The sequence below is a fragment of the Lytechinus pictus genome, chromosome 11 (genome assembly GCF_037042905.1).
Source record: "Lytechinus pictus isolate F3 Inbred chromosome 11, Lp3.0, whole genome shotgun sequence".
NCBI lineage: Eukaryota > Metazoa > Echinodermata > Echinoidea > Temnopleuroida > Toxopneustidae > Lytechinus > Lytechinus pictus.
In genome coordinates this window covers 16,376,703-16,400,400 of record NC_087255.1, presented here as the reverse complement: position 1 = coordinate 16,400,400, position 23,698 = coordinate 16,376,703, and the positions used below count along the sequence as shown (strand labels likewise).

The 23,698-nt window shown below is 38.1% G+C and overlaps 1 protein-coding gene across 1 annotated transcript in view; it reads left to right on the top strand.

The window, feature by feature from the left end:
- Nucleotides 1–2,004: 2,004 nt before the first annotated feature.
- LOC129271861 (fibronectin-like) overlaps nt 2,005–23,698 on the top strand; it is a 58,964-nt gene continuing 37,270 nt past the window's right edge. The window contains exons 1-4 of the mRNA XM_064107035.1: nt 2,005–2,295; nt 20,012–20,282; nt 20,729–20,977; nt 21,670–21,969. Coding sequence (XP_063963105.1) covers nt 2,005–2,295; nt 20,012–20,282; nt 20,729–20,977; nt 21,670–21,969 — 1,111 coding nt within the window. The remainder of the gene's footprint in view (nt 2,296–20,011; nt 20,283–20,728; nt 20,978–21,669; nt 21,970–23,698) is intronic.

Below are 23,698 nucleotides of genomic sequence, written 5' to 3'. Positions count from 1 at the left end.
TGTGCGATATTATGAGATGACTGGCGATTGATGCCTGTTGCAGCCTGTCGCACGACCAAAAGGTCGCAAGTGGTCGTACGTCAATTGTGAAAGGGGCTTTAGGCGACCGCACACCTTACGACTGGTCTGCGACCCGATTTCAGAATATAACGTAGTAGAATTTGATACTAATATTGAGACTTGAAATATCTTACTGTGTAAGGTTTAAATCATCGTACGAATACCTATTTTCAAATCTGTGACTATGCTATCATCCTGCTTAGAATAAAAGCGAATTTTATATCTAGTCGTAATGACGTCATATCAGTCGTACGATAGGCTACGATTTGAACCTAATTTGGCCTTTACTCCAAAATAAAGGCTTGCAATCTTTCAAAATGGTTACATTAGTATTCTTTCAATTAATTTTGACCTCAAATAAAATGATATGTTCCATTCACATTTTCAGAAAATGAGCAAAATGCAATTTGTTCCAAAATCGGATCGCGAACAGTCGTAAGGTGTGCGGTGGCCCTTACACGTCGTCGTCATCCGTCTCTTCTTCGTCATCATCATCCTCATCCTCATCTTGATACTGGAATAAACCTTCGAATTGTGAACCATGCCTGGCTAACATTCTCTTTATGGCTTTCCGAAAATCCATGCCATTTTCTAGTCTGTCTGTGAGATCGGACATGATTTCATGATTGATATCGGTTTCACCGAGGTACACGTTCTGCTGCAAGAACTTAGAGTAAAGATCGAAAAAGATGCGTTTGACTGCCCACAGTAATTTGACGTGAACTTTTTCCATAGCATCTTCTTCTTCCATTCCTTCTGAGATGAATTTCTGATATTTTTCATCTCTCAAGTCCTTGATGGCTATCAAGGCCTGCTCTAACCATTCTCAATAAGCAAGGTTGTCTTCAATTTCTTCCATGTTATCTGTCATTGACGATTCGTGTTCATTGCTTTCTGATACGCTCGTTTCGGAATCATCGTTGGATTCTTCAACTCTTTGCATTTTAAAGGGTGGGTCAGAGTCTTCATCTTCACTCGTTTCTACTCCAGTATCATGCCCATTTTGTTCATGTCTCTGCACATCATACTTCCTACTATAGGTTTTATCGCATTGTGAACAAGCGTAACGGTTGGACATATCCAAAGTATTCATGTTGACTCGACGATTATTTTGTTCGGAAATGAAGAAAATTAACATTCAACCTTCCAATAATATGTAATCATGAAACGCACGTGAAGGTACTTTGATTACTCATTTGATTGTCTCACTTTGTAAAACAAGATGTTCTTGCGGGATGCAGCTAGAAAATATTATTGTTGACCGAGAAATATCGCATGCAACATTAAGTTCCAACATCCCCCTACCTCTTGTAAATTTTCATGTATTTTGCAAGGAAGTAACAAAACGAAAAGAATAGTCAGAATACCACCACAGTAGAACCCGCAAGAGGATCCGTAAGAATCCGTAAGAACCCGTAAAATCCGCGAGAGGGTCCGTAAGAATCCGTAAGAGAGGTGGCCGTAAAAATCCGTAGAATCCGTAAAAATTTGCATGAAACGCAAGAATCCGTAAGAGGATCTGTAAGAATCAGCAAGAGTAGGATCCGTAAAAATACGTGAGTAATCAAAGTACCTTTCACGTGCGTTTCATGATTACATATTATTATAAGGTTGAATGTTAGTAGTAGTAGTAGTAATAGTAATGTGGAAATGCCGCAACGCCGTTGATGGCGCTTCATTGCAGATTGCTTCGTTGCAGATGCTGCTTGCACAACTATCCACAATATCCGTAATAATGCGCCGTCTTGCGACGTTTTAAACCGCGGCATTGTCAACCGTACAAGTGTAAAGCTTTAGTTGCTGAATGCCATTTTTCAAACTGAACTTCAATGAGTCAACATGAACATTCTTTGTATGTCCAAGCGCTACAGTTATTCACATTGTAATAAGTCATACAGTCGCAAATTTGATCTGAAGAGGCACCGACAGATTGTAAACCCTATCATGGAAGATAACGAAGTAACGAGTGAGACTGAATACGAACCGCCATCTAAAAAGCATAGAGTTGCAGAGGCTAGCCATGACGTCGATGCTCAATCCGAGGATTCAGGTAACGAAGAAGAGGATGAATCCTCAACTTCAGAGATGAACGAGACAGGAGAACTTGAGGATAACATGGCTTACCAAGAATGGCTTGAAATGGCCATGACAGCCACTGAGGAGTCGAGAAATGAGAAATGCAAAAAATATATCTCCAACGGTATGAGTGAAGATGATGCTAAAGAAAAAGCTCATGTGAAAGTTCTATGAGCTGTTAAAAGGATCTTCTTTGACCAATACTCTAACTTCTTGCGACGGAACTTGTACCTTGAAGAGGATGACACTAATCAGGAGATCTTTTCTAATATCATGAAGAAAGTAGAAAATGGCATGAAGCCTCGGAAAGCCATTCACCGAGTATTAGCCAGACACAAGATGAAATTTGAGGGATTATTCCAATACCAGGATGAGGATGGAGACAACGGTGAAGGAGATACGGGTGAGGCTGAGGATGGTGACAAATGATGCAGGCTATAAATGATTTGGAATGGCTAATGAACTCTATTTGAAATAAACTTCTGGCAATGATAATGAGAAATTGTTATCTTTATCAATACATATAAGATTATCGAATTTGTATGTTAGATGTGTCTTTGCATTTAACGTGTATTTGTAGATGTATCGTTTGATCAAAATTGTATTTTGAAGGTCTACCGAGATAACAATGAAATATAAAAATGTAGAAGACCTACTATAAGATGGAAAATCATCCACACCTCAGCTTACCTAGACACTGTCTCTTCCAGACTGTCCTGTTCCATATCTCCACAGGAGTTTGGGCATAATGGATGGTTTGCAGATGGCACACATAACCAAACCAAACCATATACAGAAAAAAAAAACACTGAGGCAGCAACTCCTTAAATACAAGACAATATGTAGTCTTCTATCAGACAAACAAACAAAACATAGATGAAAGCATGACTTGATTCACAAATAACTAAATAAAATCAAAATTGGACAAAAAAATTGAGACGATGCATTTATCCCCTATGAAATAAATTCATAAACAATACACATTGTACCCTGAACTCGCCAAACAGAATTGACCAATCAGGATCCTTATTTCAAAATATGGCATATCCTAAGACTCCTAATAATTATTGGAATATAATTCACGTATGTCATCATGTAGGCACACTCATTGATAGGGCTATACTACACACAGGTACATGCATGATCACACCACTCAAGAAAGTCAAGTGGTTGATTACATGGCTCAGATGCCCCCTCCCTTTAACGAATCATTCTTAAACAAAAGAATGGACTTCCAGATCACAATCTCATTGATCTACACACACACCCACGCCCACACAAACATATATAGTACCCACGGAAGCTGGCTCAGGTGGTCATTCTAAAACAAAAGGAACCAAAGGGCACCTGAAGGGTCAATAGTGAGAATTAATTAACTCACCTATTTTCAAGATTGGAGAGTGCTTACCAGAAGACACCTGAAGGATTAATAGTCCAATTTCATTACACACCTTTTTTTCAGAGTGGAGAGTTTTTAACACACCTGGTCTCAAGAGTGTAGAGTGATAACACACCTGCTTCAAGAGTGGAGAGTGTTTATCACACCTGTTTCAAGAGTACCCTGTGTTTACCTGAAGGGTGCTTAAGGATTAAGGATTTGATTTCTTATGTATTCCATTAAAAAACTTGCCATGGGGCCCTGTCATGCTGCTCTTTTATTTTCTTTATAAGCATAAGACACACCTCGTGTATCCAGTTGGACATTTTGAACGCAGTTCCAAAACTCCGCCTAACACTAATGCAACAGAGAAACTGGTACATTCACTCATTTCTTCACGACTCGATTTAGAAGGTCGTTTTGGTGCCAAGAAGTTTGATAAGCCAAAAAAGGGTTTCAACACAAGATGTTGGTAATTTTCCATACATTTCTCATATGTGACACACCGACCAGACTTCCAGGGGGTGCTGCCTATGAAAAATAATACACGCAGCTGCACCCCCTGGGAAAATCTTGGGGGTGCTTCAGCACCCCCGCACTCCCGCTTCCCAGGTCCATGTATAATAACTATGAAAAGTTGCAGAAACAATAAATGAAAAAAAAAATCAATTCTGCACGAAAAGTGCACGATTTACAATGCCTGTGTAGCATTCCATGCATTCATCGCAGCCTCATAATGGCGCTGGCAAATTCAAACATATAATAACTTTCGCATGCTACCAGGTACCCATTTAGCACCTGGGTCGAGTGTGGCAAAGTGTGGATTAACGCCTTGCCAAAGGACTCTGAACCGCGGTGGTCTTCGAACACACGAACCCCTGTTTACAAGGCGAGTGTCAGAACCACTTCACCATGGCTCTTCCACTAGAGTCGAAATGAGCTGCAATCGAGTCAGATTGAAAATTTGTGCCACGTTTTTGGATATTCTAGGGACATTCCAAAATTTTGGCTGCATTCTGAGTGCATTGAAGTATTCGGGTTGCAATTTTTGTGGCCGTTATTTGATTGGTGAATTTGATCACGTAAAATCTGAAGTGCATTCGAAATGGAAAGCATAGAACGGTGATCAAAGTAGGCCTACCGTCATTCTTACTTCATTCTTACTATATTCTAAGTATTAGAAAATTCAAGCAGCATTCAAAGTATATTGAACGCATTGCGAGAGCTGAAGAGCGCGTGGGGGTATTCTTTTTAATGTTGATTAGTTGAAGGTTGATCGGCAATTTTTATTTCGGCCGATTCTGCTTGATCTCGAATAATATAAGTGTGACGAAAACCGTTTTTTTTGGCCACGATCATCGTAGCCTGCGGTGCAAACCCTTCACTCGAGTTAAGGGTCTGAATGTGCAGCCTATACTCATGCCTTGTGTACTGGAGGCCCTCGCCTCTGAATTGAAACAGCAAGTTTTGTATGTGCTAGTCTTTGTGTGGATTCACACTTGCTGATCAACGTTTCCATCAGGGTCTGTGCCTGCAGACTACGACCATTGCGCGCTATCGTGATGAACATGCAATCTCGACACACGTAATTATTCGCTTTTTATGAAAAATAAGTGATAACTGTCGTCTACGATATGCACACTGTATATTGATTTGCTTTTTTTTTTAATTTGCTCACGTACCATGGTAATTTTGTGGATATATATGGATAACACAAGAGCACTCTTGACACAGCTCGTTAGAAGTGAAAATTAAATAAATCTAGTTCGTAGGCTTACACCTATTTGATACAAGGATTTTTTTTTTTATTTAATAGCAGCAGCTAGCAGCCGAAAATTTTGAGGTAATTCTTCGGATTTTTTTTATGTCTTCAGAACAAAAGTTCAAGTTTTCCTGACACGTTTTTTAATTAACATAATTTAGATTTTTTTTTTTTTTTTGGGGGGGGGGGAGGGGCTTCACAACGATTTGCAAGAATTGGGTATTAATTTTCCTTGTTAGAAAAAAAAAACTTTTAGTTCCTCCCATGGTCTCAGTTATGGAATACTTGGTCCACTCTTAGTGAAGATGTAGCTATCAATGCCCTTTTTTTATATTTGATTCACACCGTTGAAATGGTCAAATTTAACAGTGTGAAGGTGATATCCGGCACAATGTGTTCCACACTGTGGCACAAACTGTGGGACATTGTATTCTTTTCAGTAGGGATTGCTTCTCAGCCAATCAAAATCAAGCAAAGTTGTTATCTGTCAACTATTCATACGACAAATATTGATAAAAGGCTCTCTAATTTGATTATTAACATATTCACATTAATATGTATAGGTTCTTTGTTTTATTCATATTAAATTTTGTAAGATTGCTTAAATGGTATTCAATGAAACCGGTTGCTTTGCTCGCGCCCTGAGCGTCTTTTGACAGTATATGCGGATGTACGCTCTATAAATCCAGATCATCGATTATCAATAATATTGAAGTGCAGAGTTAAGGATGTTTTTGTAGTGCAATCAGGGAGGTGTATTTCTTTCCTTGCGGGCCCCACCTACAAAAGTACAAGACTGATAGTAAGTTGAGTCAAACACGCTATCCCATAGCATTATGTTAAAGGACAAGTCCACCCCAACAAAAAGTTGATTAGAATGAACAGAGAAAAATCAAACTAGCATAACACTGAAAATTTCATCAAAATCGGATGTAAAATAAGAAAGTTCTGGCATTTAAAAGTTTCACTTATTTTTCACAAAACAGTGATATGCACAACTCAGTGACATGCAAATGAGTCAGTCGATGATGTGCATCACTCACTATTTCTTTTATTTTTTATTGTTTGAACTATACAATATTTCATTTTTGTACAGATTTGACAATAAGGACCAACTTGACTGAACCATATAGTATTAAACAATGCTAATTCCACATGTTCAGGGAGTAATGCATCGCTGTTTCACTTGACAATGAGGAGAAAATTATAATATTTCATATTTCATATAATAAAATACATAAGAAATAGTGAGTGGATGACGTCATCAGTCTGTTCATTTGCATACCGACCAGAATGTGCATATAACCGTTTTGTGAAATTAAGCGAACTTGAAAATGTCATAACTTTCTTATTTTACATCCGATTTTGATGAAACTTTCAGTGTTATGCTTGTTTGATTTTTCTCTGTTCATTCTAATCAACTTTTTGTTGGGGTGGACTTGTCCTTTAATATAATGCTATGGGATAGCGTGTTTGACTCAACTTACTATCAGTCTTTTCTCTTTTTATTCGAATCAACTTTTTGTTGGGGTGGACTTGTCCTTTAATATGTAAGGGACTTTGGAATATTCGTATCTAAGAAGAATAATATGCAATTTATGCATTGAATTGGATCACTAATACGAATGTAGCTTGCGAGAATCTTCCCTTACAGCGGTGATCTGTTTAAAGTGCTTTCACAAATCCACCACCATCCGCCGTCAGTAGGCCTACCTGAAATTGATTTCTCTTAATGGGGACGAGTGACCTGGAATAAATTGCTAGGTCCTTTGCGTTTTCACTCTGAGGTCACTGTATATCTAGTCAATGTTTTTTTCCAGTTGAGGATTAAACGGGGCAACAAAGTGGAAAGCTGTGACCATCTTATCTTGCAAGTAGGCCTATCTTTCTTTAGAAGGTTACCTAAATTTATAAACATATCCCCGTGAACCCATTATCACGGCTTAAAAAAGGGTTCGCCAGCAAACCAACTGGGCATTGCAGAAGAACACCATCGAAAGCGATACCCAACCAACGATAATTATGAGCTGCTTTTAAAGAAATTAGCTTGCATTGGTAGTAGTAATAGGACTATCGCTTGGTTCAAATCATATCTATTTGATCGACAACAAGTGACACAATTCAAAGGAGCCAAATCGCACCCTTCAATCGTCAAATTAGGCGTGCCACAAGGGTAAATTCTAGGTCCCCTTTTATTTTCAATATATGTTAATAGTTTACCTAAATGTATTCATGAAGGTATCATAGATATGTACGCTGACGACACGACACTTACCGTCAGTGCGAATGATGCGACAGTTTTTGAAGAAAAATTAACTGTTGCATTAAACAACGTCATGGCATGGATTAAAGATAATCAGCTCGTCCTCAACACTGAAAAAACTTGTGTCATGATAATAGGTTCTCGTGCTAATCTCAGGAAAATAGATTCTTTCACGATTTCGTTAAACGGTGATTTGATAAATACAGTTCAATTCACCAAATGCTTAGGAGTTTTGATAGATGAAGAACTAAAATGGTCAAAACAAATTGAAAATGTATGTAAACTTACTCAGAAAAGTATTGGCATAATAAAGAGAGCGAAAAGTTCTTTGCCTGTGCAGTCCTCAAAGTTGCTTTATAACAGTTTAGTGTTGACAAGATTTGATTACTGTTCTGCTGTATGGTCGAATAGATTTCAATCCCATACAATTAAGCTGCAAAAAAATTCAGAAGAGGGCTGCAAGAATAATATTGAACAAGACATACGACACACCGTCGGCTGATTTGTTCGCAAGTCTTAAATGGATGACACTAGATAAACGATTTGAGCTCAGTCGCGTTTTGATGATATATAAATGTGTTCATAATTTAGCACCTTCTTACCTTCAGGTAAACTTAACCAATCCAAATGATGTACATGAACATCATACCAGACAGAGAGACAGTGGATATTTACGCGTGCCCAAGTTTCGCACTGATTGTTATAAGTGTAGTCCAATTGTATCTTCAATATTTGAATGGAATAAGCTTGATAATTCAATTAGAACAGCTCCTTCTGTCATTTAATTTATAGTCCAGTCAATCTAGCCAGAATAGGGGGGTAACCCACCACTAATTGCAACACGAGATATTCCACTGAAATTCTTTCCAGGAAGGTCCCCTTAACAACATACTAAAAGTCCCAATAAATCCAAGCAGTGGAAATTTATGAAATTTGCATATTATGCAAATTAGCCATGAAAAATTAGAAAAAGAAGGGAAATAATCCAAAGATTACAAATTAAATGACCAAAACAATTTTATTTGAATGGAAATTCATGATAAATAACTGAATTCAATGTTTTTAATCAAAAGTGCAAAAATTTCTACCTCATTTGCATATTATGCAAATAAGCATCCTTATATGGAAAAAATGTCAAGATATTGTGATTTTTCTCATATAGACTGCTTGAAAACATTTCATTAATGTTGACATTAATATGCTACTATATCACTAAGCATGAGAATTCATCCCAATGCCTGAACATTAATTTGCATATTATGCAAATTAGCCATAAAAAAAAAAAATGAGGAAATTAATCCAAAGATTACAAATTAAATGTCCACAGCAAGTAATTTCAAACAAAAGTTCATGATGAATAAATAAGTTCAAAGTCTTTATTTAAAAAAGCTAGCGAATCTGCCTCATTTGCATATTCTGCAAATAAGTATTCTTATATGGAAAATGTCAAGAAATTTGATTTTTATCACATTTACTGCAGTGAAAACATATCAGTTTTTCAAATTAATATGCTGCTATCACTAAGCATTCAAATCTATCCTAATATGATTTATATTCAAGGAAAAATACTGGAAATATGTTCTTCGCTTCTTAAGCCGCGTTGTTAGTCTGACAAGATGATGGGGTCGGCAAGAGCAAAGCACAGTATTTGAATTGGTGTGTAGTTTGTTAGAGTTGACAACCCTCTCTTATATGGATGGGAACGACTTATAATTTGTTGAAAATTCATCGTATAAACATGATAAAGGGAGGCCAGGAAAAGCAAACTTATGGCAGGTAAGATCTGATGAGTAGTCTCATTAAGAAGTGTAGCAGAGATTCCGTCTGGCCTAGTAGCTTCATGCAGGATGTTTTCTTTAACAATTTCTTCAGTAGTCTGGCTACACCTGTTTGCCTAACAATATGTTATCTGGCCATATCTGGGTCAGGACTGGGTCCCAGGACTTGTAGAGCAGCGTCATCATCATCATAATTATCATCAGTGGTGAATACTAAGACTAAAAATTTTTGCCTTCCTTATATAATGCTATTCCAATGTAGTCATAGCTATTGATATTAGGGCTCCCAACATACAAATTATGTATTATAGGCTTGTCTACAAACCCTCTTATGGTCCTCTTTAATGCATTGTAGCAATTCTGAGCTTTACCTTACTGATGCTTTTGGAGCTCTAAAATGTGCAAGGCTTCCTAGCCTTTCTCTAAAACTCTTGAATCTTCCGACACAACTTATGTCCATTGTCCATTGAGGCAACTTGTGTCGGAAGAAGACATGGTTAACGGTGTGTTCTTGTTAAAGTCCTCTTGATTGGCATTCAGTCTCCTATATGCTCGACTTGTCGGATTTCAGTACAGAGAGTTGTATGATTGTCCAAAGTACATCTGCATGACACTATTAAAGTCAGCATTCCTCCAGAAGAACATCCTCAGTCGTACCATAATTACTAAAAGGTTTACCCATGAGTAACACATTGTGGCAAATAAATCCTGGAAGTGGTACACACTGTCTAATCAATGTTGGATGGTATTTGATGGTGATGTTGAGGGTGTTCCATTATGTTGTGTCCTCTTGTTGGAAAGGCAATAATCTGGCTTAGTCCTCCATCTAGTTTGTTCATTGTCTCACTAAGGAATTTCTGTTTACCATAAATATCAGGACATTAATATTATTATTTGCATACGACTTACTTAGAAACTATAGCTTTAATATTTGGAGATGGTTGCCATAGGAGATTTATCAAAGAGGAAAGAACAGAAAATGGATGCTTCATCATGAAGCAGCAACTGGATTCAGCAAGAACGTCTGATCACGATTCCTATATCTGAGAAAGATGCCTATAATGCACTTTAAGCCTTCATCATGAATTAATGAATGGCTTTCATGTCGCTCGTATAGGCAAATGCCAATTGTTACTCTTATTAAGCATGCCCAGAGATCTTGCGATCCAAGCAAGTACTCATATTCACCACCAAGAAAAGTGATGATGATGATGATAATGATGGGTTCTTGTAAAGCACCGGTATCCGCCTCAGCTGGGCGCTCATGGCGCTTGCTAAAAAATAGGAAATATCTCACAAATTTCAATGTCTTCAAACAGTGCTTAGGATCATCATTCAGTTCAAGTACTGTTCTAGTAATGCTACAATTGAGTTATTCTTGGGATAATGTTGGAGTGGGGAACAGGAAGGTCTTCAGGTAAGACTCAAAATTTGATTGGGTCTCTGCTCTCCTGATAAATTGGGGAAGGCCATTCCACAGCTTTGGTCCAGAGATGTAGAAGGCTCTGTCACCCGGTTGTGTGGCTGAGAGATTCCCTCAGCAATGCTTGTTCTGCTGATCTGAGACTGCGTGTTGGTCTATATGCTGAGATAAGAGCTCTGATATGTAGGGTGGAGATTTGTCGTTAAGCGCTTTAAATACAAGGACCCCAAGTTTATAAGCTAAGTGGTGTGCTACAAGGACCAAATATTCGAAGCTAATGGGCTTTTATTTGTACGGGTGTGACATCTTGTGCTGATCACTTGGCAATCCAGGAGCTTGCCAGCGTGGACTATACTCGCAAGAAACGCAAAGTCTCTACAAAGTCAAGAATAGAGCAAGACTTGGATGGAAACAATGAAGCATTCAAGCAGTGGGGTCCATGTAGAATGGACTCATCATTGTACAATATGAGTGGGGTAACTGCTCGTGACAAATGTCAATATCAACCAAGCAAGAAGTGTAGGGAAGGTCATCATGGTTAATACACATAATCTACATGGAATTTTAGAGGAAACTATCACTATGTGTTTCCTTGAATATTGCCATTCTTAGTGATCACATCATATTGATCTAGACTGAAATGTTTTCATAGCTGTTTTTGTGAGAAAAATCAAAATTTCTGGATTTTTTTTTCCATATGAAAATGCTCATATATATGCAAATGAGGTAGATGTATTTACGATTTCTTATTTGAAAAAATAACTAAATTTGTAAAACTTATCATGGGCTTCAGTTCAATTCGTATTGTCTTCTGCACTTGATTTCCAATATTTGGATTATTTTCCCTATTTGTAATTTATTATGGTTAATTTGCATAAAATGCAAATTTTGTGATTTTCCTATATGCTTGTATATTTAAGGACTTTCAATATGATGTTTAGGAAACCTTCCTGCAAGGTATTGCCATATTCCAATTTCAATAGATAATCTACTTGCAATTTTTGAGGGATGTATCACCAGTGTGTTTTCTTGAATATTTATAACATGTTAGATACTTTTATTTGCATAATATGCAAATTACACTACAGACACTAAGCTGAATACAAATGTATTCAACGTCCTTAGTGATAGCAGCATGTAAATTTCACTACTAATGAAATTTTCAAGCAGTTAATGAGAGAAAAATCACAATACCTTGACATTTTTCCATATAAGGATGCTTATTTGCATATTATGCAAATGAGGTAGATTTTTTGCACTTTTGACAAAAAACATTGAATACAGTTATTTATCATGAATTTTCGCTCAAATTAAATTGTTTTGGACACTCAATTTGTAATCTTTGGGCTATTTTCCTTATTTTTATAACTTTTTATGGCTAATTTGCATAATATGCAAATTTCATAAATTTCCACTGCTTGGATTTCTTGGGACTTTTAGTATGTTGTTTAGTAGACCTTCCTTGAAAGAATTGCAGTGGAATATCTCGTGTTGCAATTAGTGGTGGGTCAAACTCTATATTGACTGGACTATTAAGAGAATGTTTAGAAGAACTTGTAAATTATATATAACTTGCGGAACATCCACTGTTGTGCGTATTTTGTGTAAGCATGACCTTGATGATTTGGTGTATATTATCAGTATTTTCAAGATGTCGTTCTTAGTTATTTTGATTTATTGATATTTGATTATACGTCAAACGAGTGCCTGTCTGCGTTTTGTTTGCTGCTAAGTTTGTTAATGTTTCGTTTTATATTCAAATCCTAATGTGAATCTTAATGCCGTAACATTCTGTACATACGTTATGCATTTTGTAAATATGTTTATTGTTATTCAGGGCCCCATGAAAGACCACTACTTATTGGTGAATGGGCTACCCTGTCAAAATATCAGAAATAAATAAATAAATGAATAAATAAACAGTTATATATGTACAAAAAACATACCCGCAGCCTAGTATGCTTCATGTAAATGAGTGTGTGCGCGTGTGTATGAGTGATACACAGTGGGGGTGTCGTGGTCTAGTGGTTAAGACACTCGTCTTTCAATCTGAAGGACGTGGGTTCGATTCCAAGCCATGGCGTGTTTTCTTTCAGCAAGAAATTTACCCAAATTGTGCTGCACTCAACCCAGGTGAGGTAAATGAAACCGGCAGGAAGTAATTCCTCAAAAACCTGTGCGCACCGGAATCGGTAGACTAGCTTAGCCTTGGTAATATAGGAGCGCATTGAGCACCTATCAAGGTGCACGTGCGCTATATACAAATCCTATATTATTATTTGTTATTATTATTATTATTATTATTTGTTAGTAGTATAACAGTCTTAAAAATAACGCCCGCGATTTTTTTCCGGTCAGTACTTCTGCACCCGATAGGAGAGGCTCAACGATATAACAGTCATACATGTACAAAAAGCATACCCACAGCCTAGTACGCTTCAAGTAAATGGGTGTGTGTGCGTGTGTAAGAAGGGATGCGAGTGTGAGTGATACATTGTTTTACTTCCATACGGAATAACTGTCTTCAAATACCACGCACAGAAGGCTATACACTGTAAAATATATTGGGTAAAATTTTAACCAGCACGGGGGTAATTATGTGTCCAACCAATTTGGGGCAGGATTTTAACCAATGCGGGAGGCATATTATCCAGTAAGGTTTAAAAAGGCAGCAATTACTTCAGAATGGGCAAAATTTTCATCACACTGGATAAATAATAATGCCTAAAAGAAATGCCATGTTGGTTGGACACGTAATTAGGTCACCCACAATGCTACTCATGGATCATTTTTACCCAATATTTTTTAGAGTGTAGTCCAGTTCCCATGATAAACTTCGCTTTATTATATGAAATTACTGCATGTCAGTGTCTTTTTCAGAAACCATGGTTTTCAAAATATAAATTGTGTTTTCTTGTTACCAATCACCACAGACACAATAATGCAGCATACCCTATTATCAGATTCTAATCGAAAATCTGTCTCTTTTTAAAATTGTCTTTTGAAAAACAATATCCTCACGATCTCCATCATCAATATCTTCCATTGTGTGAACGCTTCATTGGGGGAATTAATCGTTAAATTTATTGATCGAGATGGCTTTGTTTTTAATTTTGTAGTGCTGATTAATCCTGATAAAAGATTCTGGAAAATGTATAATTTTTAAGTCATTCTGTAAATGAGTGAGCCATAAGAAAGGGCAATTTCTAACGGACCTACAGTGATCAGTAGCTATTTCATGTGAGACATGAACTTCTCTCCTTCTTTTATATTACATGTATTGAGGGAAAGGGAATGAATTCAACTGCTGAATTAATTAATTTTATGTAGTTTCCCTGGAAATGAGAAAATCTTTACAATAAATTTCTTTAATTCTGGAAAATGATTAAAGTGAACTTGATAAGCAATATAAAATGTATAAATTCCTCTCCCTTCCTTTTCCCAGATGATACAAACATGATTATGATCCGAATCGCTTTTTATTGTGTGAGGCAACAATGACCCTCTGTGTGTCTCTCTCCCACTATTTTACCGCACTTATTTTGAAAATGAAAGAATTAAACTATTGAAAGCAGTCCCACTCTCCCTCTATTCATGTAGTACATGAATACTAAAATTGTCATGCAATGATTACTGCATGGCGACTTGTTATGCGAATAGTTTTATACAAAGAACCCAGTTCTACACATGATATAGGAAACCACTCATAAAGCAATGTTGTAATATTCTTTCCTCTTTACATGATCATCATGAGCATTCTTTATGAAAAATCATTGATATCGGAAATCTACCTATTATCTGTTTTCATATTCGCAATATTGGCCTTTAGATCAAAGAGAGTTGAATCTTTATTATGCACCTGCCGATCGCGGTTTGTATTCCAGTTGCCACGACTCTCGGCAAACATTTTGAAGCCCTAAACATGCTATAACATCCAGGGGGGTATAAACATGGATAAACAAAATTGAGGTCATTACGTTATGATCAACAGACTCAATGGTATTCACTCTCAATTCGCCGGGTAAACGTGGCCGTGGACGTGCATGAAACTTTGTCTCAACCAGGGGCTCGATTTCGAAGTGGAAGATGGCTAGAAGTCGCGTGATCGGTATTTTCATCATCTTACTCCTCACGCTTTCTTCATCTGTAAGTAAGCTCTCCTATTCAAGGGATTTGGAGAAATGTTTAGGCGTGAGTCTTGTTGATGAGGGTTCACTCAAACTATGTGATGTTATCCGGTGTCAGAGGACCACACCAATAATTTTACTCCGGTGTTAAATATACACTGCTTGTTTCGACACCCATATGTATTATTACAACCCCTTCTGGGATTACTTTAACACTCTTAAGTGCACTGCAAAAATGCCGGTGTTAATTTAAAACCAGCCTGGTATCTATATATATCGGTCCATACCAGAGAGGTGTTGAATCAACACCGGTTTGGCGTTAGGCTAACACCAATTTGGCACTTAACAACACCAATTAGTGTTAAACCAATATCGATTTGATTCTTGACTGGTGTCGTTTCAACGCTTCTCTGGTGTGGACCGATATAGATACCAGGCTGGGGTTAAATTAACACCGGCGTTTTGCAGTGTGCTATTTTCAAACTGTAGGATGCAATTGTAACACCTCATCATGCTCATGGTGTGCATGTGATCTAGGGATGCCCACTGGTGTCAATTTTAACACCCCAGTGCTATACAGTGTATGTGTATTAGGTACTTTGACGGGGTTGAGGTTGGGGTGGTGTCCTGCGGAGTGAATTAAAACGTGCATTTTAAACTCAACAAGATTGGCTCACAGTTATGAGGGAGTTTTCGCAACACTAAGCAGACACTTTCTGGAACGTAAAGAATCTATTGTCAAAAGCCCTTCATGAAAGAAGTAGCCTCTGTCGAAAATCGGTGAATCAAAAGAGTAGTGCCATCCTGGACACTGGACAAATGACATATTTGCAATTATTCGTCAGCTCCGTGTCTTAGGACGATCTGCTGCCCTGGTTCACCAATTTTCGTCAATGACCTCTAAAGACATTCCCCAGTTATGTTTGTGGGCATCCCTATCTGCGCATACTTTACGTCATGCGCGTTGACGTCACAATAAGTGAATATAGGTGGGTAATCAGCTGCAGGTATATCAGCTGATTTTTCCAAGCATCTGCACTCTAATAGCAAATCTTGATGTTTTTTTTAACGAAGCTGTTGCTTGAAAATAATATATGGACCAACTTTTTAAACGCCTCTGTATACCTCTTCAGAATAATTTACTCTCGAATATCACCTCGAATTTGATTGAATAGGATAGTGGTGTAGAATTTTCTCTTACGAAGATACAAGACTTTTGACATCATTTTTGTGTTTTCAAAAGTACAATTGCTTCAACAAAAGTGCTGATATTTAGAAAACAAACAGATGAACCCACAATTTTTAATGTTCACGACTCTTTAGTATACCTTTCTCTTCTACCATGCAAATTTTGTGAAAATGACATGGGTATTAAATAAAGTGCAGCATTTATTGTACTTCTTAAATTTGTTATATGAATTTCAATCTTTTTAGATAAGTTTTTGTCGCAATTCACACATTTGGCCTGTTGCATAAAACTTTTTACCTGAGAAAACTCTGGTAAAAACTGAAAACTAAGGTTAGTCTAATTTCTGCCATTGACTTTAACACAGGGCAAATACTCCGGTAAAAACAACCTGAGTTTTCTCGGGTAAAAAGTTTTATGCCGCAATTTCATGTTTAAAACTGAAGGTGCAGCTACTCTTAAAAAGAGCAAACAAATAGCAGTATATGATTCTGAACTATAATGTAAAATTTGATGACATTTAGATGGATTTTGACGGAGTAATAGTGGTTTGCACTCAACTTTGTGATCACGTGGGGTCTAAAAACGCAAAATTATTTTAGTTGCCTATTTCTCGAGACCTTGCAAATAGGTGAACTTCAAGGCTCGATAGCAAAACAAATCAAGCTCGCGAACATGTTAATTTTTGCACATTTGGAATGATTAGGTGTTGAAGTAATTCTGTGCACTAAATTTTGTTAAATTGAAATGGATTTAATTTTAACTGTGGAACGTCCTTAAGCTGTTCATTGTGATACGACTGGTAATTTCAATAGATCCTGAACGTCCTAGAAAGTGTCTGCGTAGTGTTGTGAAAACTTAATTGCTAATGATGATGATAATTATATCGTTACATCATACTTACATGCGTATTCCGACACAAGCATCTGCTTTCTGGGTTATACGCCTTGTTCCATATACTGTTTCATATACATTGTTTTGTACTATATTAATTTGTATACTTTAAATGCGAAATAGGAGAAATGTCAAACGGAAGAAAAATAAATGTTTATTTGAATTGGAATTAATATCTACCAGCTTTCTCCGAGTTATAAGGCATGTATACACAATTCAATCAATATCTTCATCCACAGGGGCAATTAATGACACTACTAGTATCACTCTCTTCGCTGTCAGGACTCGGAGACCGTATTCGATAAGAAAGAAAACATTTAACATTTTCAATCAACTGCATTCAAATTCGAGGGGGGGGGGGTAATAGTTGGGGAAAATTGAAACTTTTATAGAGGATTTTTTTTTATCGTGTTTACACAGTGACTCGGCTCGAGTGTTGAATCCTCAAGCAGGGTCAAACGCTGTGAAGAGGGCAACTGATCGCGTTTATACTGAAAAAAAAAGGCGAGTTCGACACGGCCCGCGGATCACGAACGGAAGTACAATAGACGTATACGGATATGCCGTGTTTGACCTAGGTCATGCGGGCTCGACACGGTTTTATTGTTTACACACGAAAAAATAGGCGAGTCTGACTCGGCTCGCGGCTAGTTGAAACCTACGGTATTGGCGGATAAAAAAAAAGCCGTGTTCGACACGACTCTCGTGATCAATGATATATCAAATGTAAGGTTTTTTTGGACTTTGGGTGGATGTTAATGACTAGATTTATCTGACATTCCATTACTACACAGAAAATAACACAATCGTGTTTGTCATTTCGTTTATCAAGGAATTAAACGCATGGTTTCGATCATTAACTTTTATTTTAAGGTCGGTAATGTTATAAGTCAGCCACCTTAGGACACGTTAACAAAATATTGCATAAAGTGTTTAAAGGCAGGTATGATTTTTTTTCAGGGACGGCGCCAGAGGGTGCGGGGGTCAGGGAGGTTACTGCCCTATACTCTAAAAAAGGAGGAAGAAAGGGAAGAAAGAATATATGAAAAATGAAAGGTTTGGACATTGTATTATAACACCCTTATAAATCAATTGAAAAAACTATGACGTCATTCTAGGCCGTCTTACCCCGCCCCCATCAAAATATCCTGGCGCTGCCTGTGTGAATATTCATTAGTTATGCAGTTTCTGATGAATTTGGTGTTAAAATCATACATCTCCATTAAGCAGATAGGAAATGATTGTGAGTTTTACTGTTTCACTGAAGTTTCGCCTCATTATTATCGCTTAGGATTAGTGTAACGGCCAAAGAAAGTAGCGAGTTTTCGCAATCACGACGAGGACGGATTCTACAACATAAAAATCTAATGAAAATGCCTGTCAAATCACAATGAACAGCTGAGAGGTCTTTGTCGAAAATTGATGAACTGGGAGAGCTGTTTGTCGTAAGTTTCGGAGTAGACGAAAAAATGCAAATATGCTGTTGTTCCAGAGTCATGGACGTCGCTGCTGTTTTGATTCGCCGATTTTCGACGAAGACTCCTTTGTCATTAAGGGGTTTTGACAAAAGATTCTCTATGTTCCAGAAAACGTCTGCGTAGTGATTGCGAAAACTCATCAGTAACTGCAGTCTCCGCCTAGAGCAATCATATAGTTGAATGCACATTAGTTTTGCTCACCAAATCCACTATCAACGTGATCAACCAATGATAGTTCATGATGAAATATTTCAGTAGATTTAATGTTTGTGTTACGGGGTCGATCCAGGGGGTCTAAGTATTGCACGCCCGGGATTCAGCTGAGCGTGACAATAAATTTGAATCGCACTATTCTCAATTCAATTCACAATGTATGTTACCATTGACAGTAACATACACATGCTAATAAATCACTTATAAATCATATTGTGTCAACTCTGTCAGTCATTCATCGCTGTTGTGAAAAAGACACTACCCTACATTTGCAAATTCATTCTGCTTCGATGGGTGCCATGGTGTGATGCGGCATCGGAGTGTGTGTGTGTGTGTATGGGGGGGGGGGGGGGAGGCTCGATCATAAACCCGTCAATAACCTCTATTTTTCTGAGTTCAAGGATCACCCTTATGTGGAGGTGTGCATGAACGTGTTTGGGATTGTAGTATGTGTTCCTTTTTCAAATCTGTGATGTACTCATTTCTATTAACGAAATATTGACAATAATGGTACATTTTGATGACAAATCTGTTTATGTCCTCAAATTTTAAAAAACGTCATGCCATGCATTCCGTAGACATGTTTCAACCGCGCGGCCGTCCATTGACAAAGGGAAGCAACTCTGTAGAATGAACCTATATTTGTAAATGAGGCAAATCTGATTGTTTTATAATTCATGGAAATAAATAGAGTAATTGAAACGTCTACATTTCATAAAGTGGGGCTATGGGACTCAAATTCCTTTAGCTTTATGTAGAACATATAGAAAATATCCCAAATCAAGGGGGGGGGGGGATAAATAAAAAAGAATGCTTCGTTTGCCACTGGACGGCAGTGTACTTTTATGTGTTCGATATTCATTAAAAAAATAGATAATCGATATAACAAATGATCAGATGCGAAATCAAAAACACAAAAGGAGATTTTACTTTTAACAATTCGAGACTGTGTGGCCAGTAACATGCTGTGGCTCACAGGGGCCGCGGAGCGGTTTTGAATCGGGAGAGCCACTCCAATCGTTGAAAAGGGGGGGGGGGGGGGGCTTGCTAACAATAACTTCAGTGCAGTTGGTAGCCAAAGTAGTTTTTACAATTCTGTGGCACCTTCCATCAATCAATTTAGAAGCATATCAGCACACAGCTGACCAGTGTCTACTTTGAAAAGTAACTTTCCAATAATGAAAATGCCATTTTAACCAGTGTGTTCGTATTTCTGTGAAAGAGGAGATCTCTGTTGTACCGAATAGGAGAATTGAGAGTGTTCCTCTGGAAATGTTTTGTTCCTATTTTTCGGCTATCAGTTATGGAAGGTATGCATCAGGGTTTTTTTAAAGCATAAAACATACACTTTTTTAATCTTTGCCTATTCCAAGGATGGATTGGGAATCGAATCCATCAATGTAGACGAAAATACCCCAACATACATCAGCGTGTCGTGGTCAACAGATGCAGGGTCATCGTGGGACCATTACATGGTCGACATAGTTCCCCCTTCTGGGTATAGCTTGAACGGATATCCGATAAACACAACCGATACGTCGTATCAGATAACCGGACTCAGTCCCGAAGAGGAGTACACGATTACCGTTAAACCATGGAGTAGTGGGAGCGCCGGTGATGCTGCAAATACTACTGTTTTCACAGGTAATGTGGCTGAATATTGTCTAAAAGTCACATGATTTTGATAATCACTAATCATTGTCACTACCACCATTACTGTCATAATCGTCAAGATAACAATTATTAACAAATGTCGTTGTAATTATCATCATCTACCTGACCACTATCATGCTCCTCCCGACCATCAGCATCATCTCAACCCAAGAATATTTGACCATCTATCGTAATAACACCATCTGCTCATCATCATCATCATCATTATCATCATCATCCTCCGCCCTATGTTTTTATCATCATCATTATAATCACCACCAACAGCACCAACATCATCATTATCATTATCAACCTCACTTTTATCATCAATATCCTCTTCCCCACTTCCTTTCCATTTTCATCGTCATCAAATATCATAGCGCACTTCTGTTGATCATCACTATACGATCAAATATTTATTTTTTATTCATTTCCAGAGGCCATTGCTGAAGGGGAGATATTAGTGTCCGATGTGACGTCTTCGTCGGCTTATATTCAATGGAGAGCCGTTGAAGGAGTCATCTTTTATACGATCGTGACTGAACCAAGTGATGCCATCGGGCATTTAGGGGGTATCTTGGAAGAGGAAGTCGGGCTGACCATTCTACTTCCGGGCACAGTGTTCAATGTGACTCTTCAGAATGGCCAAACGTTTTCGAGCTTAGCGTCAACGGAAATAAGAAGCGGTAAAGTACAATATTCTCGCAATATAAATGTATTATGAAATATCGAATTATGTTGCGTAGCGGGAGATTGTCTAATGATCCGTTTCTCCCCATCTATTTGTCTGTATAAACGCGGGTTTACGTTTGCGTTATTTGAATTTACCAGGATAGTATAAAAAATATTGAAAACATTAAAAAGTTATTACAGGTATTCAAAGAGATCCATGATTTACCACGCGGGATAGTAGCAACAATTCTCAGACTGAAAAAAAAGTAAAAGAAATGGTCAAAAGGTTACCATCACTTCCGGACGCACTAATAAGTCTTTAATATTTCTTATTCCAAAATGATTATAATGATAATAACAATAATGAGGCAGATGCTCCCTCTGCCCCAGGATCCGCACCTGATCACACGAAAATGTATTTTTATTTTTTCTTGTCATCGCTCTTCTTTTTCTCCCTGTCTTGCCTTTCTTATTCCTTTACTCTTTAATTTTTCCTACACCTACTTATTCTGGTACACTTTTCTTTTATTTTTTCTTCCTTGTCTTTTCTTTCTCAAATCCTCCCCTAATTGTCTTATTGTTATCACCCTCTTTATTATTTTCCCTTCTGCTTTATATTCTTCATTATTTTGCGAATATGAAACAATGAAAAATAATTATCAATACGTTTATTAAAGTTGAATTTCACTATTTTCTGTCTTTCTAGCACCCGGAAGTCCAGTCAATGTTACTCTGGATCAAATCGGCAGTACTGAAGCAACTATCTCCTGGACTCCACCAACGACACCACGTGACGCATACGAGGTATACGTCATCAACAATTCAACCAATGAACGTTTACTCGCTGCCACTATTCGACCTGAAGAAGTCAACGAGTGTACAGTAAACGGCTTATCACGTGCTTGGGTGTACAGATTCGAAGTTGGCACCCTCCTAGATGCAAGCAATTCGTTTGCATTGCAGAGAAGTGATATGAACAGCAATCCTTCGGTGCTTGGAAGAACTGGTACGTGACCCCCCCCCCCCCCACCTCAATTCTTAATGACGTTGCTCGTAACTAATCCCACATGGGACATTTGAATTTGACTGGACATGTAGCGGCATTACCCTTTTGGTTACCGCTAATTGCATAGCCTTATCAATGATGGTACGTTACGAGCAACAGGTCCATCCTATTAGCCAATCTGAAGCGTGTAGTTATATGTTAAAGGCACCGTTTTCAGAGGCATTAACCAAAAGCCTTCCTGCTGGCCATATTTTAGGCATTTGTAAGGTCAATACTATCTATATATGCAAAGGGGCTAATCTGGTCCCCAATCTCAGTCCTCTTAGAGTGAGCTGAGCGAACAGTCCGGATGGAATGAGATTTTAATCTTTCAAGAGTGATTTTTTCATTTTTTGAGTGAAAGTGTGCATCTTTCTTTACACTTTCACTCCAAAAAGGTAAAGAATCACTTTTAAAAGATTGAAATCTCATTCCATCAGGACTGGTCCCTCATCTCAGTCTGAGAGGAATGAGATTAGGGACTAGATGAGCTCATTTTCTTTCGAGAGTAAAGGCGATATACAATGGATATCTCTGTTCAAGACATTTCTCTGGCAGTTCCCTGATGGAGAATATCATGTCAAACGTTGACCCCCCCCCCCCCCGACCTGAATCCACAATGTGATTCTAGGTATACAGTACGTACCAACAAGCAACTGCAGTCAGTTGAGTACCACTCTGGCGAAGGTCTTTCCGACGGTCTTCAGGAGTGATATTCCAAGTGGTTATTGTTGCAGTCGCTCTGATCACCTCTATTTGTCTGCAGTGTGATGATATTTGAGTCGCGCATATCATAAGGGATTGTCCCTTCCTCTCAGCATTGGCAGAGGAGCTCATAAAGATGGTTTGGAAGAGCAGTGTCCTTGTCAGTCTTTATGATTTCGGAGGGAATGCCATCTTTCCTGAACCTTTCCAACAAGTAAGGGAGTTAACTGCGTTCTTGAACTTGGCAGAGGTCGGTCGATCACCCATGACTGGTACGTGTAGGTCAAAGATTCTCAATGCTCTCAAGTGTAGTGTTATTGATCTCAATATCCCGTGAGCTCCTGGTAGTGCTCAGCCCATATTTTTTCTTGCCTCCCCGAGAGCCTTGTCTTCGCAGAAGGAGTAGGAATTGCTGTGAAGATAGAATACAGATGGTCGTACAACTGTTCCTTTGTCTCCGAAGAGCCAGGAAGAGGGTGTTTGCTGAACCTGCATTAATCGCTTGACAGGCGAAGAGCCCACAGTTGTCATAATTCCTTTCTCTTGCTGACGTAGTGCAAAGGACAGCATAGCGATCCATCAGGCGCGTAGCCAGGGGGGGGCGGTGGGGGCGGTCGCCCCCCCCAAAACGTCCCCAAAAAGAAAAAAAAAAGAAGGGAAAAAAGAGGGGAGAAAAGGAAAAGGGAAGGGAGGAAAGGGAAGAAAGGTAGCTTTGTGTTTTTTTTTTCTTTTTATTCTTTATTTTTTTCTCAAAAGAGAAACTCCTTCTCTCTTGCTCTAAATTTATATATGAATTTTGCTTCCGCGCGGCGCGCGGTTAAATGATAATATTGAAGTTCTCCATTGTTTCCCCCATCCTTTCTCGAACCCTGTTTTTCCACCTCAGCTATATGTGTTTCTTGCCAGTTAAAGTTCAAATGTATACATTAGGGCATATAATTAGAGTAAGGTTAGGCCGAAGTATATGAAGTTATCTTTTTTTTTT